The sequence below is a fragment of the Macrobrachium nipponense genome, chromosome 21 (genome assembly GCF_015104395.2).
Source record: "Macrobrachium nipponense isolate FS-2020 chromosome 21, ASM1510439v2, whole genome shotgun sequence".
In the NCBI taxonomy this organism is placed as follows: domain Eukaryota; kingdom Metazoa; phylum Arthropoda; class Malacostraca; order Decapoda; family Palaemonidae; genus Macrobrachium; species Macrobrachium nipponense.
Genome location: NC_087212.1, coordinates 17,056,109 through 17,071,222, shown reverse-complemented (window position 1 = coordinate 17,071,222; position 15,114 = coordinate 17,056,109). Strand labels below are relative to the sequence as shown.

Here is a 15,114-nt window from a genome sequence, read left to right as displayed (position 1 = left end):
GCTACGAAGATCGGTACGAAATCGAGCGTCACAAATCCCCATCCCTTTGTGCTTGACTTCTCAAGAGAAGTCATGCAGTTACCTAAGACGAAAAGAAGGGAATAGTCGTATGACCTATCCCTCTTCTCGACTTTGGTTATGTACAGTACTCATACTGACAAGCTATTAAGACGAAGTAATGATTGCTCTGGAACAACCGAACTAAGTCCGCAGCATAGTTCGTAACTGACTCGGACGCTCTGACAGCTGCCGACTGACTGGTTCGGAATCAGTAGAGGCAAGTTTGTCCAAGCATCCGGGTAAGTCACGACCTTTCGCCTTAAAGAGTTATGCTGAGAGACCAAACAAATAAAATATTTGTTAGTCACCGATGCCGGACGGCGCGGCGATGATTCTCTTAATGCATAAGCTCAAAGGCGAAAGTCAATTGCCTTCAAAAAGACCTAGGTCCCTGATGGCCAAGAAAATCCTCATAGATGTGAATCTCCAGCTAAGGAGAAACAAAACACTATGTGACGTTGAAGACGAAGGTAGGCAATGAATGCAACCTACGTCTTCCAGCTGAATCGAGAGAAGGAATCTCAAAGATTCTAAACCTGTGCTTACACATGACTGAAACGCTAACCGCCATTTCATTGCTGTCCGTTGTGCAATGAAAGCGGGGCGTTCTTCAGTAATGAAACACAGGGGAGAGCCGCTTGAAGAACTGCTTCTCATGGGCTGAACGTTTTGGAAGTAGAGCTGGCAGGTGTGGGAGTAGGCGATGTCTTTCAATACATCTGCTAATCCGGGGTGAACAATGAACAATTGTACCACCTCCGAATACAAGATATTTTGAGGACAAACTCAGATTCCGCAAAAATCATTCGCATTATCGGGATACGATGCAGCAAGAGACTATTACAGAATTCTGTTACCGTGCGGTAAACAGAAAGATGAGAGTCGAATAGATATCTCTGTTTAAAATTCTCGCAATACCGAAGACGATGAATACTAGCGTTTCTCAGCAGTAGATGGTCATTCATGTATGCGAGAATCCCCGTTAATCAGAGACTTAAGTCCGTGATTGTTGGGCAGAGATACGGTTGTTATTCATCAAGAAAGCAGGTGAGAAAGACATAAACAACCGTCTATCTCAAAGCGGCAGCTGATACTGAAATGCCTCGGGCAATTCAATACGCAGTAGCTGTCGCTGACTCGTCATCCCTGAGTTGCCAAGTAACTCCTTTCCACGAAGGAATGCGTTCGGCTAGAACCACCGAGCATAAAAGATATGCTCGAGCAATTATATTTAAGCGAAACGAATTTCGGTAAATATAAAAGCTAAAATGGTGTTGTGTGACAACACCATAAGTATATTAAAATTGAAACTGGAAACTCCTGGGAGGTTGCAGGCAACCCGGGTTGCAGTTCAATTAGAATACTTTTCGTCTAAGTCGCAATCCGTAGAATAACCAGGATATGCGCCTACCCCTCGGACCATTCAACTGCTTAGCAGAATCATGTCGCGAGGTTAATATACGTAGTATATTTGTAGGATTCTGAACAACGATCTCCATCCTAAATTCTTTCCTTCAAGAAAACAAAATAAGGATTGGAGATCGACCACCTTCGTTCTCTATTAAAGAGAGTGAAGGAGAAGTCTTCCTCGAAGGAAAGCTTCAATGGTGAACAGAATACTAAGACGATAGTTCCAGCCAAACTGGATATTCCCGTCCGTTCTTCTCTATTCCAGGTTGGTCGCCTACTGTGAGATAGTCTTCTTTCAGCAGCAGTCTTCTTCCTAATGCTAGAAATTCCAGGAATTCGAGCATAGGCGAGGTTCCCGATTATCGTGTAACATATCGGGGATTCTCGTCTCGCTCACTTTGGACGTGGTCTCGCCTAAGTGTTTGGAGATCGTAAGAAACTCTAAACACTCTGAATGCGCTAGAAATTCCGTAGAAGATTCTAAGCAGTCTGCGAAACCCCCACCGAATTCGTCAAACGATATCGGCTGGTGGTCCTCTCGATTCCCGTAGAAATCGCGAATGGTTGGGGCAGGATCCCTCCTCAACGACCGGGCTTACGTCAGGTAGGACCCGAAGGTCCCCCCTGGTAGCGCAGTCCCCAACGTGGGATCCTACAGAGAAATCTCTGTAGGATCCTTCCCCTTTCCCTCGTAGCCGTAAGGAAGAGGAAGGGAATGGGGGAGGAATTGGCTACCTCGCCTCCGCCTTCCCTCCCAGTGGAACTAGCAGTTGGAGAAGAGTAGGAGCAGCCATCGCCTTGCGGCGATGGCCTCTCAGAGTCTGGGAAAAACGTATCGTCAGGCAGAAAACGTTTTTTCCCCGAGGAGGGTTACGAACTTCTCACCTGTAGGGTAACAAGGGTCCTCGCCCCCCGCCACTGTGAACGTCGTCTGGGTGGGGCTGATCGACACCTGACAGGAGAGAGCCGATACCAGTCCTCCGACTCATTCCAGTCCTCGTCGAGGTCGAAACCTCTCAGGAGGACCGAAGGAGTATTTAATACGGTGTCCGAAGACACGTAGAAACGCCGCTGTCGCAGTAGAGGAGGTGGAAGTAGCTTGATCGACCGGCCAGAACTGAGAGAGCCTTCTTGTCCGGAGACGAGAGACTCTGGTTCAAGACAGAATCGGTAAGCTCCGATCGCGGCATACCCACGTCGGTTTGGGTTCCCTCTCGGGGGGCCCCAAAACGACTCGAGCAGAGACATGGGCTCTGCTGGTGGAGCGGCGATCCTTCCCTGGTCGTTGTGCTGACGAATCAGTGCAATAACCTGGGTAAGTTACTCTGAATCTCGGAAGTTACAGCGTCTTGAGGAGTAGGACGCCGTGCCAGTCCCTCCAACAAGAGCAGCTCCCAGGACCCTCCTCCTTCAGAAGAAGGACCAGCAACAGATCCCTGACGGTTGCCTCCAATCACTTGCGCGTACGTCCTGGTTGGTCCTAAGACCAACCTGGCACGTGCGGCGTCGTGACGGGATCGTGAGCGGCGCATCTCTCACGATCACTCCTATATACCTAGCTCTTCCTGGCGTATGCCGAGGAAGTTGAAGTATCGGAGAGACAGAACTGACGCTACCCCCCTCTCCCCCTGACGGTCGCCTCCATCACTTGCGCGTACGTCCTGGTTGGTCCTAAGACCATATGTGGCACGTGCGCGTCGTGACGGGATCGTGAGCGGCGCCCCTCTCACGATCACTCCTAGCTACCTCGCTCTTCCCGGTGTAGACCCGAGGAAGTTGAAGGTAGTGGAGAGACAGACCTGACGCTCCCCCCCCCCGCTCGCTGGCAGGACCAGCGTACGTGGGGGGCTGCAGCCGATCACCAACCCGCGGTGGGGATCGATCTGCAGGCCTGGACCGTGCCGCTCACCTGTGGCGAGCGGCTCGACTGAGCACGTCGACCCCGGTCCCGTGCGTCAGACGAGCTGCTGCTGGTCACCAGTTCCTCCTCCCGGTCCCTGTGGGAGCGGCGGTCAGGTGACCTGCAGAGCTCGCTTTCGCCGTGAGACCGGAGTGAGCGTCCTCGCGGCACGTCAAACCGCTGGTACCAGCCGAGGCTGGTACCGTCGGTCGAGGGGACCTGGGGGACCTCTTCCCAGCCTCAACCCGTGGCCGGTCAGAGACCGTCACGTCCACCCGAGCATCCGGCTGGTCGCTGCGGAGAGCGGCCGCTGGCCTGGCGAGAGTCACCTGAGCGGCTCTCGACAGTCTTCTGCTCCGTGCCTCGGTCATGACGCTGAGCGAACTCAGGCGTCTTAACTTTGGCTGCACGGTCACCCGAAGGAGATCGTACACTCGGAACTTCTCGCGGACGAGAAACCGAGCCGGTACCTGGCTTAGCAGCAGAGCTGCCAAGACCAGGCGAGGGTGTACCAGCGGTAGCCACACACCCTTGGTCCCCGTCTTCTTCTTCTTCTCAGAAGGGGAGACGGGCCCCGTTCCCGAAGGAACAGGAGGACCAGCAGAAGAACCCCCCCGTCACACCGGAATGTGACGAGCCCTTCGAAGTTCCCGAAGGAGTCTTCTTAGGGGGAATAACAAAACCCGGTTACCAGCTGGTCGCTGCGAGAGCGGCCGCTGGCCTGGCGAGAGTCACCTGAGCGGTTCTCGCCAGCCTTCTGCTCCGTGCCGTGGTCTTGGCGCCGAGCGAACTCTGGCGCCGAAACTTTGGCTGCACGGTCTCCCGAGGGAGAGCGTACACTCGGGATCTCCCGCGAACGAGAGACCGAGCCGGAACTGGCGTAGCGGCATCGCCGCTAGCACCAGGCGAGGAAGTACCAGAGCTAACCGATACTCCTCTGGTCCCCGTCTATCTCTTCCTTACGGAAGGGGAGACGGGCCCCGCTCCCGAAGGAGCAGGAGGACCAGCATAAGGACCCCCCGTCCACCGAGGTGGGACGGGCCCTTAGAAGTTCCCGAAGGAGACTTCTTAGGGGGGGAGGCAGCCCTTCTTCTTCTTCGGCTTATGGGCCTTAGAAGTCGAAGGGGAAGAGGCAGCAACAGACGAAGATGACACCTTCCTCTTCTTCGTCAGCTCACGCAGGACAGTCGTCAGGTCCTCCATCCAGGCCGGCCAGTCGGGCCTATTGCCGAAGCAACACGGCCGCCAGACTGCACCTGTCCGGAAGGACCTGGGACTGGGGAAGACACACCATGGGCAGGACCAGCATGGACAGGCGACAGGAACAGCAACCAGCTCAGGAGCGGCAGGAACAGCGGCAGCGGTAAACACAGAAGGGACAGCCAAGCCAGTAGCGGGAACCACATCAGCGACAGGTACGGCAGGCCCAGCCATCGCCTCGTAGAATCATCGGCAGCCAGCGTGGTACTGGCGGACGGTTCCAGGGCGCGGCTGCTGGAACAGCGGAAGTCTGGGGCAGGCAACACGAAGAAAACACAGGCGGCGGCGGCATACCCCTCCTCGGTACGGCGGCGACCGGCCCTAGAAGCGGCAGACGGCGTCACCGACACAGCATGGGGAGTGTAGACCAGCGGGGGGAAGCAGCATAAGCGGCCGTGAAGGTTGTAGTGGAGACCACTCCAAGGTCACCGCCCCAGACCTCGCTAGACTCTGCAGCAGATCGTGGATGCTAGGCACGCCCTGCAGCCGCAGTGGTCCATACCTGTCCAAGGTCGTCTCCCACAGCTGTAGCACCTGCGGTAGCATAGACAGATTAGTAAGAGGGGTGGGGTTCCCTCACGCACGGGGGGGGGAGACATGCCCCACCCCGAACGGAAGGAAGACCCCAAAAACAAATACGAGGAAGCTGAGCGGGGGGGGCAGGAAAGAAGACGAAGAATCGGATACCAAGGGAGTCGCGGGAGAGCTTTCCGACGACTTCCTGGCAGACCTTCGCTTCCCCTACCCCCGCACAGCAGTGAAAAGTAATATGAAAATGAAACAGAATACTGCACTTGCGATTCACTTCATAGAACTTAAAGAGGGAAAAATCAATTCCCGGTAAGAGCGGAAACTTGATCCATAAAAATATGATGCTATCATAAATATATATGAAAATGAACAATACTGCACTTGCTATTTTCACTTTCACAGCAATAAATCGTAAAGATTAATTCCCGGGTAGAGCGGAAATTGATCCAAAATTAAATTTGATGCAATTAATAAATGAAAATGAAAAAGAAAACTGCATTGCGAATCCACTTCATTGCATTCTATTCATACAAAATAAGAGGCTCTTGCCGAGCGCAATCAAGCTCTCGGCAACGAACGCACAGGGCAAAAATATAATGAAAAAGAGTACTTACATCTTTCAATTACACACTTTCGCCCAAAATACATGACTCGGCGCGAGTGCGCCCAGCCCTCCCTCGGCACCGAGACATAATTCAAGGGTTCAATTCATGAAAAGAGCGGAAATCGCCGTCTCTACGGCGATAGCTCCATGTTGATTCATAATTAAGTAATGAAAAATGAAAACAGTGTACTACAGTTTCATTTTCAAGGATTCAAACCAACCATTAGTAGAAAACACAATATAAACAAAGCATACGACGATGAAGCGGGCAGAGAGCGATGACGAACACGTCCTTCACACCCGCGGCCGAAAGCAAAAGTGATTCTTCACCTCTCGGGCGCGCGGGCGCGCGCACGATCGGACAAGCAGTTAACTACCGTTCTCCCCTTGTTCGAAGCTTACGACCGTCCCAGCTGCCGCTAGTTACCTTCCTATTGTTAAAGGACCGAGGGTTTGTATTACGTATCGGAACAAATTATTTTTTAAGATATTTGTCTATCCTAGGGAAATGTTTGAATTCTTTTACTCTACAATTTTCCGAACATTGCTTCCCAGTTTGCATCTTAAGTTGCAGGGCAAAGCCTTGGACTATTTTTTTTTCTTATCACAGACCTAACTATTTATTTGGCACTGTTGTTAATTAGGTCACTTTGGATGTTTTAGATTGCTTTTGTTTTTCTCCACTAAAATATTCCTAGCCTATACTGTGCACCATTATGTAGAACAGTAGATATTCAGTTAATTCCAACAGCCTTGCATTTTCTAATAATAGATTCAGTACCATACAGTTATCAGTAAGTTTAGTTCCCGTTATGACCAAATTTTGATATGGCCCTCCCAATTACATACAGTAGCTGAATCGTTGGAACTACATAATTTCAAATTTGTTGCATTGTTTTTTAGCAAGCTTGCATGGGTTTTAATTCATTGTTTGTTTTGTTTTTATTTCGTTTTTAATACTGGCCTACGTAATTTATTCTCATGTATTTTATTCATTACTTCTTATTTTCTTTTATCTGTTAGAGTTGCTTTCCTTGTTGGGGGGGCTTTGGCTTGTAGCACTTTGCCTTTCCAGATTCTATAAAAAGTATTTGCAATACATAGGCCAATCAGATATAAATGTACAGTGCCAGTCCTGCAGGACACCGTTATAAAAAAACTGAACAACAATTAATTAGGTCTACATGTGAAATTAAGACCTTTTAAATCTTACAGAATAAAAAACAATCTTTTTGAAAATCATATATTCAAAATCAATACAGGAGTCTATCTCAGTAGTTTTATCAGATTTATACCTTAAACACCTTAGAAAGGGGAAAAGGTCTTCCCATTTTCATGTTAACAATGATAAAGCCAGGTTAATTATGCAATATTTGCATCCATTTGCAATCTGATGAGGTGAAAACTAATAAGTTTAAATTTATTATTTAAAAAAAAGATTGCTCTGTATTCTGTAAGATTTAAAAGATCTTAATTTCACATGTAGACCTAATTAATTGTGTTCAGATTTTTATAAATGTTGTCTTGCATTACTGGCACTGTACTGATGTATTACACTCTCCTAGTGAAATTATTATCAAACCATGTTCAGACTTTTAGGTTGTAAGATTCACAAGATAAAAACTGCAACCAGTAAAGGTTGTTACTCAAAAATCTTTATGCACAAGGAGACTATACAGAAACTGAAGTTCTGTGCAAGCAATGCACTAATCAAAATTCTAACTCAGACTGATGTTATTATTGCAGAATTAGCTAGTAGGCTTGGCTAATGAATGCCATGTTAAGTGAATAGGCAAATTAGTCGTAACTTATGGCTAAAATAGAGTCCTAACCTAAACCCTGACACAGTGAATGTTCAGTAGGCTGTTAAGAATTAACAGATGACAAAAGAGGAGCTAAGCCTAACTTTGATGTATCCTTTTCAAAATTTAAAAATATATTGCTGTTTACTGCATTTTACACTTATAGTGCATTAGACTAAGTTACAGGGTATCAAAAACTGCATAATGGGTTTCTGGAGTTCCGTAATCAAAAACATTTTACTTTGTTTAGTGGGCCACGGGTTTCAACGGCATTGGCCATATACAGCAGATTTAATTAAAAACTAAGAAAGTGCAAGTGATCCAGTTTTGACGAAATGCTAATTGGCTTGCTGGGGCTAGTGTTAAAAAGATTACAGCTACGAATTTCAACTTGCATGGATATGTACAGTTTACATTCAGAAATACATACATATGTTTGCTTATCAAGTCAATTAGAAACGCATCTCTAAACCTAGTTCCGCCCCCACCGGAGTGGGGAAGCAGCGATAACACTAGAGAAGTACAGAAAACAGAGCGGTGGAACAGCGGTGCGTAAATTCGGGCGTATAGCCCCCTGGCAGGTGTGATGGTAGACCGCACCTCGCCAGAAAAAACACAGGCCCGGAGACATACCAACAGAGATTACATAATCTACTAATCCCCCAATCTCCTCCGACTAGTCCCCAGGACCGTGCTCTATGCTCTAGCTGATGTTAATCGGTAGGATTACTTGGGCAGCGAGCTAACAAAGCAGCGCTGGAACGAGTCCGGGATGGGGGGATGTCTGGAGGAGAGTGGCCGAGTCGTGATCGCCTGGCCACAGCAACCGATCAGTGAATACCACTTCTCCAGAAGCCGTTAACTAGCCTACTACTAAAGGGGGCAGAAGACAGTAGGCCAACTGACACCCTAAAGGGGGCAATGGCCCAGGCTACACTCAACAATATTAATTCATAAAATAACTGATGAGGAATTATTGGAAGAACTGACGAAAAAGGGGGGGGGGAACCCGCACCCAGCTAAGATGCCAGCCTAACCCTCCGAAATCGGTACAGATCCGGTCAGGTAGGCTAAGATGGCTCCTATAAGGACGTCACGAAGAGGACGCCTAAAACCTAACTCAACCCTCCAAAATCGAATCTACCGTTCTGGTTAGGTAAGATAGGCCTAGCCCCTTCAAATGTAACAAGAGAGGAACTCTCTAGTCCTGGGCCACCCTCCAAGCAAACATATCTGCCTGGTCGGGTTGACAGTACGAGGAGCCACTAAAGGTGGTGGGATATATGCAGCCCGCCTAGCCTACCCTCCAAAACCTAGCCTAAGTCTGGTCGGATAGGCGAGGGTAGGACATCTTTAAGAACTTACAACCTCATCAAATAGCAATACAAGATTATAATCAAAAACTAAACTAGAAATATACATGCATGAGCACCGCGAATGAATGAGGAATCTTCACCTCTAAAACTAAACTGGCGTACCGCTAGGCTAGCCTAGGGCGCCTAAAACACAATACTCTTGCATAAAGTAGTATGAAGCATATCACTGTACGCACAAAAGGGAACCAACTCGCTCCTGAGGGACTGATGATAACGAAAAAGGCCCTATAATAGACTAATAACGTAAGGATCAAACCGTAATAAACAAAGCTCTCAGTATACGTCAGGAGCGAGACAGGCCCTATAATAGGCTAATACGTAAGGATCAAACCGTAATAAACAAGGCTCTCAGTAATCATCAGGAGCGAGAGCGATTACAAAATACGAAAACAGTAGCCTATACAGTGAAGAGCTAAACAGTGAATAAAATTACACAGCGAAATAAAATTCTGATATAAACGCGCACGCCGCCAACCATGCATCCAAAATGGCGGATTCGTAAGAGTCATACCCGGCTCCCAAGAACAAAAGACTTAAAATAAGGGCCAACTATGGATGCATCGTTGCCCCCACGTGTTCAAAAACAATAAATGGAATACTCAAATTAGATGAAGAAGCTTCTTGGTCAAGGGAAAACATGATGCTTCGTAAAAACACTTCCTGGAGACAGCAAAAACAGCGCATGCAGACACGAAGAGTGCTATTTCAGGAATGCACGGGTTTCTGGCAGAGGTGAGTAGTACCGAGCGGAAGGTAGACGTTGTAACGGCACCTCTCTAGATGGGGATTTTGAGAGAGGAGACTTCTAATTGGCAAAGCATCTGTGATAGTGGTTTCCACTCGTCCCTGTGCTATACCGACACCCTATGAGGGTGAGCGAGCTGGAGGTAGTAACTAGCATTCCATATGGCTTTTTTCTCTGATATATTTAGCATTTATTTATACCTAGAAATGAGTGCTATAGGGACATTTCACCAGCCGACAAAGGTCAGAAATTATTTTTTAAGATATTTGTCTATCCTAGGGAAATGTTTGAATTCTTTTACTCTACAATTTTCCGAACATTGCTTCCCAGTTTGCATCTTAAGTTGCAGGGCAAAGCCTTGGACTATTTTTTTTTCTTATCACAGACCTAACTATTTATTTGGCACTGTTGTTAATTAGGTCACTTTGGATGTTTTAGATTGCTTTTGTTTTTCTCCACTAAAATATTCCTAGCCTATACTGTGCACCATTATGTAGAACAGTAGATATTCAGTTAATTCCAACAGCCTTGCATTTTCTAATAATAGATTCAGTACCATACAGTTATCAGTAAGTTTAGTTCCCGTTATGACCAAATTTTGATATGGCCCTCCCAATTACATACAGTAGCTGAAATGTCGGTTTGGACAACTACATAATTTCAAATTTGTTTGCATTTTTTTTTTAGCAAGCTTGCATGGGTTTTAATTCATTGTTTGTTTTGTTTCTATTTCGTTTTTAATACTGGCCTACGTAATTTATTCTCATGTATTTTATTCATTACTTCTTATTTTCTTTTATCTGTTGGGGGGGCTTTAGCTTGTAGCACTTTGCCTTTCCAGATTCTATAAAAAGTATTTGCAATACATAGGCCAATCAGATATAAATGTACAGTGCCAGTCCTGCAGGACACCATTTATAAAAAACTGAACACAATTAATTAGGTCTACATGTGAAATTAAGACCTTTTAAATCTTACAGAATAAAAAACAATCTTTTTGAAAATCATATATTCAAAATCAATACAGGAGTCTAACTCAGTAGTTTTATCAGATTTATACCTTAAAACACTGTAGAAAGGGGAAACTGTCTTCCCATTTTCATGTTAACAATGATAAAGCCAGGTTAATTATACAATATTTGCATCCATTTGCAATCTGATGTGAGGTGAAAACTAATAACTTTAAATTTATTATTTTCAAAAAAGATTGCTCTGTATTCTGTAAGATTTAAAAGATCTTAATTTCACATGTAGACCTAATTAATTGTGTTCAGATTTTTATAAATGTTGTCTTGCATTACTGGCACTGTACTGATGTATTACACTCTCCTAGTGAAATTATTATCAAACCATGTTCAGACTTTTAGGTTGTAAGATTCACAAGATAAAAACTGCAACCAGTAAAGGTTGTTACTCAAAAATCTTTATGCACAAGGAGACTATACAGAAACTGAAGTTCTGTGCAAGCAATGCACTAATCAAAATTCTAACTCAGACTGATGTTATTATTGCAGAATTAGCTAGTAGGCTTGGCTAATGAATGCCATGTTAAGTGAATAGGCAAATTAGTCGTAACTTATGGCTAAAATAGAGTCCTAACCTAAACCCTGACACAGTGAATGTTCAGTAGGCTGTTAAGAATTAACAGATGACAAAAGAGGAGCTAAGCCTAACTTTGATGTATCCTTTTCAAAATTTAAAAATATATTGCTGTTTACTGCATTTTACACTTATAGTGCATTAGACTAAGTTACAGGGTATCAAAAACTGCATAATGGGTTTCTGGAGTTCCGTAATCAAAAACATTTTACTTTGTTTAGTGGGCCACGGGTTTCAACGGCATTGGCCATATACAGCAGATTTAATTAAAAACTAAGAAAGTGCAAGTGATCCAGTTTTGACGAAATGCTAATTGGCTTGCTGGGGCTAGTGTTAAAAAAGATTACAGCTACGAATTTCAACTTGCATGGATATGTACAGTTTACATTCAGAAATACATACATATGTTTGCTTATCAAGAGATATACCAAAGATTTAAGTCACATTCAGGAACTTGGGAGTGTTAGGGGGGTATATCCTATCCTGACCTTCCCTTAACCTAACCTAGGGCATCATAACCCAGACTTCCAGTTATGGCCAAATTATGGTATTGTTTTCTAATTATTAGCTGAATTGTTAGTACTGCAGAATTTCAAACTAGCTTACATATAGGTTTTATTTCACTGTTTACAGTATTTGGTTTTCCAATTGGTTTTTCTCTGTAATATAGTTTCTAGTTTATTGGTTAATTCTCATTGTCCTTTCTCTGCTGCCTTTCTTTCCCAATTAACAGCTTTGGCATGTAGAATTTTGCCTTTCCAGATTCTGTAAACAATATACAATATAGGCTTATTGGATATCAAAGCAGTCCCACTGTGTTTTAATAAGACACATTTATGAAAAATTAAACATAAGTAATGAAGCCTAGACTTGAAAATGTGACCTTTTAAAAAGTAATAACTGTCTTGAAAATCTTACACTCGCAATCACTACAGGAGTCTAATTCAACTGTGTTACCAAAATTATACCTAAAATATATATTTGAAGCAAGGAGAATTTTATTTTTCTATTTTATTGTTTACAATGATAAAACCAGGTTATTTATACAGTAGTTTGCATCCATTAGCAATCTGTTAAGAAAAGTGCAAACTACTACCTTTAGTGTTTAGAGATTAAAATAGTGATGAATTTCCCCTTAACCTATGCTAGGGCATTATGCTATGGTCATTATGGTATGGTCCTTCTGATTATTAGTTGAATCATTGACACTGCAGAATTTCAAACTAGTTCACATGTAGTAGGTCTCATTTCACTGTTTACAGTAATATTTGATTTTCCAATTGGTTTTTCTTTGTAATATAGTTTCAAGTTTATTCTTTACTTCCTCTTGTCCTATGTGAGCTTGTACTATAAATGCACTTATAATAATGACCATGTGGAATCAATACAAGCATTGTAGGAACACCAGGTCCAGATGGAACCCTAAAGTTTACACAAAGCTGTAACAATATAAACTTCAAGAAAAAATAAATGACAAAAATTTGTTAGAGACTGCTTTCATGTGGTGAAGAATGTTACAAACAATATTTTTACAACATTATACTGTACTTATATCATATAAATAAAGGATAGTTTTGTCTTTCATCAATTGATCCAATTTTTGACATAGCCTGTAGCTATTTCAAAATTGAACCCCTTCAGTCATCTTGGTCTTCACTGATATTTCAATTAACTATTACTGTGGTAGAATGTGAATGGATCATTCAAATATCACATGAATTAAGCTTCAAATCTGATTCACTTTTAGAATTCAGACTCTCAACTGAAACTCTCAAATACACATTAAAGAAGTTTAATTAAAAATACCTATTAATCTAGTAAAAATTAAAGTAATAAATGCAGTACAGTACAGTACAGTACTTACATATTTGTCTGTCCATACCAGCAGTGGCAAGGACTTCTCCATCAGGATGAAATTTACCACAGAGGATATCTCCTTGGTGTCCAGAAAGCTGCATTATAGGAGCCATAATTCCACTTGTTCTTGGCGGTCCCTAGTTTGAAAAAAAAAAAAATCTCATTGATAGATTTACAAATTTTACAGTAGCACTGTACATCCAAAACAATGCCAACAAATGTCAGTGCTTCCTTAACAACAAAATTTCCACTTGCATCCCCTACACTTGTGCATATGGAGGTACACTACTGTTATTACAATAAAAAAATAAACATGAAAAATATTATTGCTGAACTGGCCCTTTTATGTAAGTACTGGGGCAAAGCTATACATTAACAATTACGTAGTGATCAAAGGCTCAACCTACACTGTAGCCATAATTTGGAATTAAATTGTTTGAATCCTTTCCATATTTAGCAGTTCATCTAATACTATCATTGTAAACAGTTAAAAACTGACAAAAGATTAAAAGTACAAGGGAAATCAGAGCTTACTTAGTGTTATCCCTAATGTTCTATTATTTGGAAGCATTGCTAACTTATCACTGTGTGGAATTAATGGAAAATCTTACTGTATTAAGTGACTCAGATTTGTATATTGTTTCATTGCTGGAGTTTATACTACTTCTAGAGGAGAAACACACCTTAATGTGATTACTTTTCATTTACTAATAAATCCTATTTAACCTGTGCGTATTCTGGTTTTGTTATCTTTTAGATAGTCACCCAAAGCTAGTCCCAGGAATCCCACTTTTTAGACATGATTTTGGAACAAGACTACATTCAGAATAAGTTACTGGACATTGTGTACACTGTATACAAATAAAATTGTCAAACGAGTGTCTACATTTGTTTTTATATGTGAAAATTTGTTTAGTACTATATGTATTGCCCTAGCCTGCCTTAAATTTGTTAAATAATGACTGGATAGCCTAGGGCAAAGCCTAGGCTAACATTAGATATTCAGGTGATAATTACTGGAGAGCATCAGCATCACATTTTTTCTAAGATTTTACACAAATGACAGGCACACATACATCCTACTCAGTTCACACTACTGTACACAACAGCAGTGAGCTTAACTGAGGTATACGTAACAGGTCCCACTACCTCATAAAAAGATTCAATGTACCCAAACCTGAATTTTTACTAGATTTTTAAGATTGTACCCTAAGAGCGAAGCTCACTTTTTACCTGATTCTTTAATAATACAAGAAGAAGCATGAAAAATGCAAGTTGTTGTAGTTCTTTTTACTTTGAAATAAGGAGCAAAAAAGGTTTTGTTCCTACATGAATACTGGATATTATGGGAGTATTTTCAAAAACTTATTTCTTTCAAAATGATATTGTTAGTATACAATAAAGTTTTGTACATACTTACCTGGCAGATATATACTTAGCTTAGGTCTCTGACGTTCACGACAGAAAATTCAAAACTCGCGGCACACGCTACAGGTAGGTCAGGTGATCTACCTTACCCGCCGCTGGGAGGCGGGTGTAAGAACCAGTCCCCCTTTCTTGGTCAGGTTATTTTCTTCCACCTGTCTCCTGAGGGGAGGCTGGGCGGGCCATCAATCGTATATATGCAGGTAAGTATGTACAAAACTTTATTGTATACTAACATCATTTTTGTACATGAACTTCCCTGCCAGATATATACTTAGCTGATTGACACCCTTGGTGGAGGGAAAGAGACACATACTTACTTAGAAAGTGGGGACAACACATGTTAAAGGAATACATAATATAAACCTCTGGTTCTTACCTGATTTAGGCAGAAGACTTGATAGTTACTGTCTATTAGTCTGCGTTGCCTAAAGAGTCTCAGCGAGGGCGTGACCTATGGCTGAAGAACTCTTTGGGTCTACCAATGGGAACTGAGTCCACTTACTTGGAACTGAGTCCACTTACTTGGCAGAATCCAAGCAGGA

At 43.3% G+C, this 15,114-nt stretch overlaps 1 protein-coding gene across 1 annotated transcript in view; it reads right to left on the bottom strand.

Annotated features, from left to right (window-relative positions):
• Positions 1-15,114, bottom strand: part of LOC135197813 (U5 small nuclear ribonucleoprotein 40 kDa protein-like) — an 81,226-nt gene that overhangs the window by 50,076 nt on the left and 16,036 nt on the right. The window contains exon 2 of the mRNA XM_064224947.1: positions 13,152-13,281. Coding sequence (XP_064081017.1) covers positions 13,152-13,281 — 130 coding nt within the window. The remainder of the gene's footprint in view (positions 1-13,151; positions 13,282-15,114) is intronic.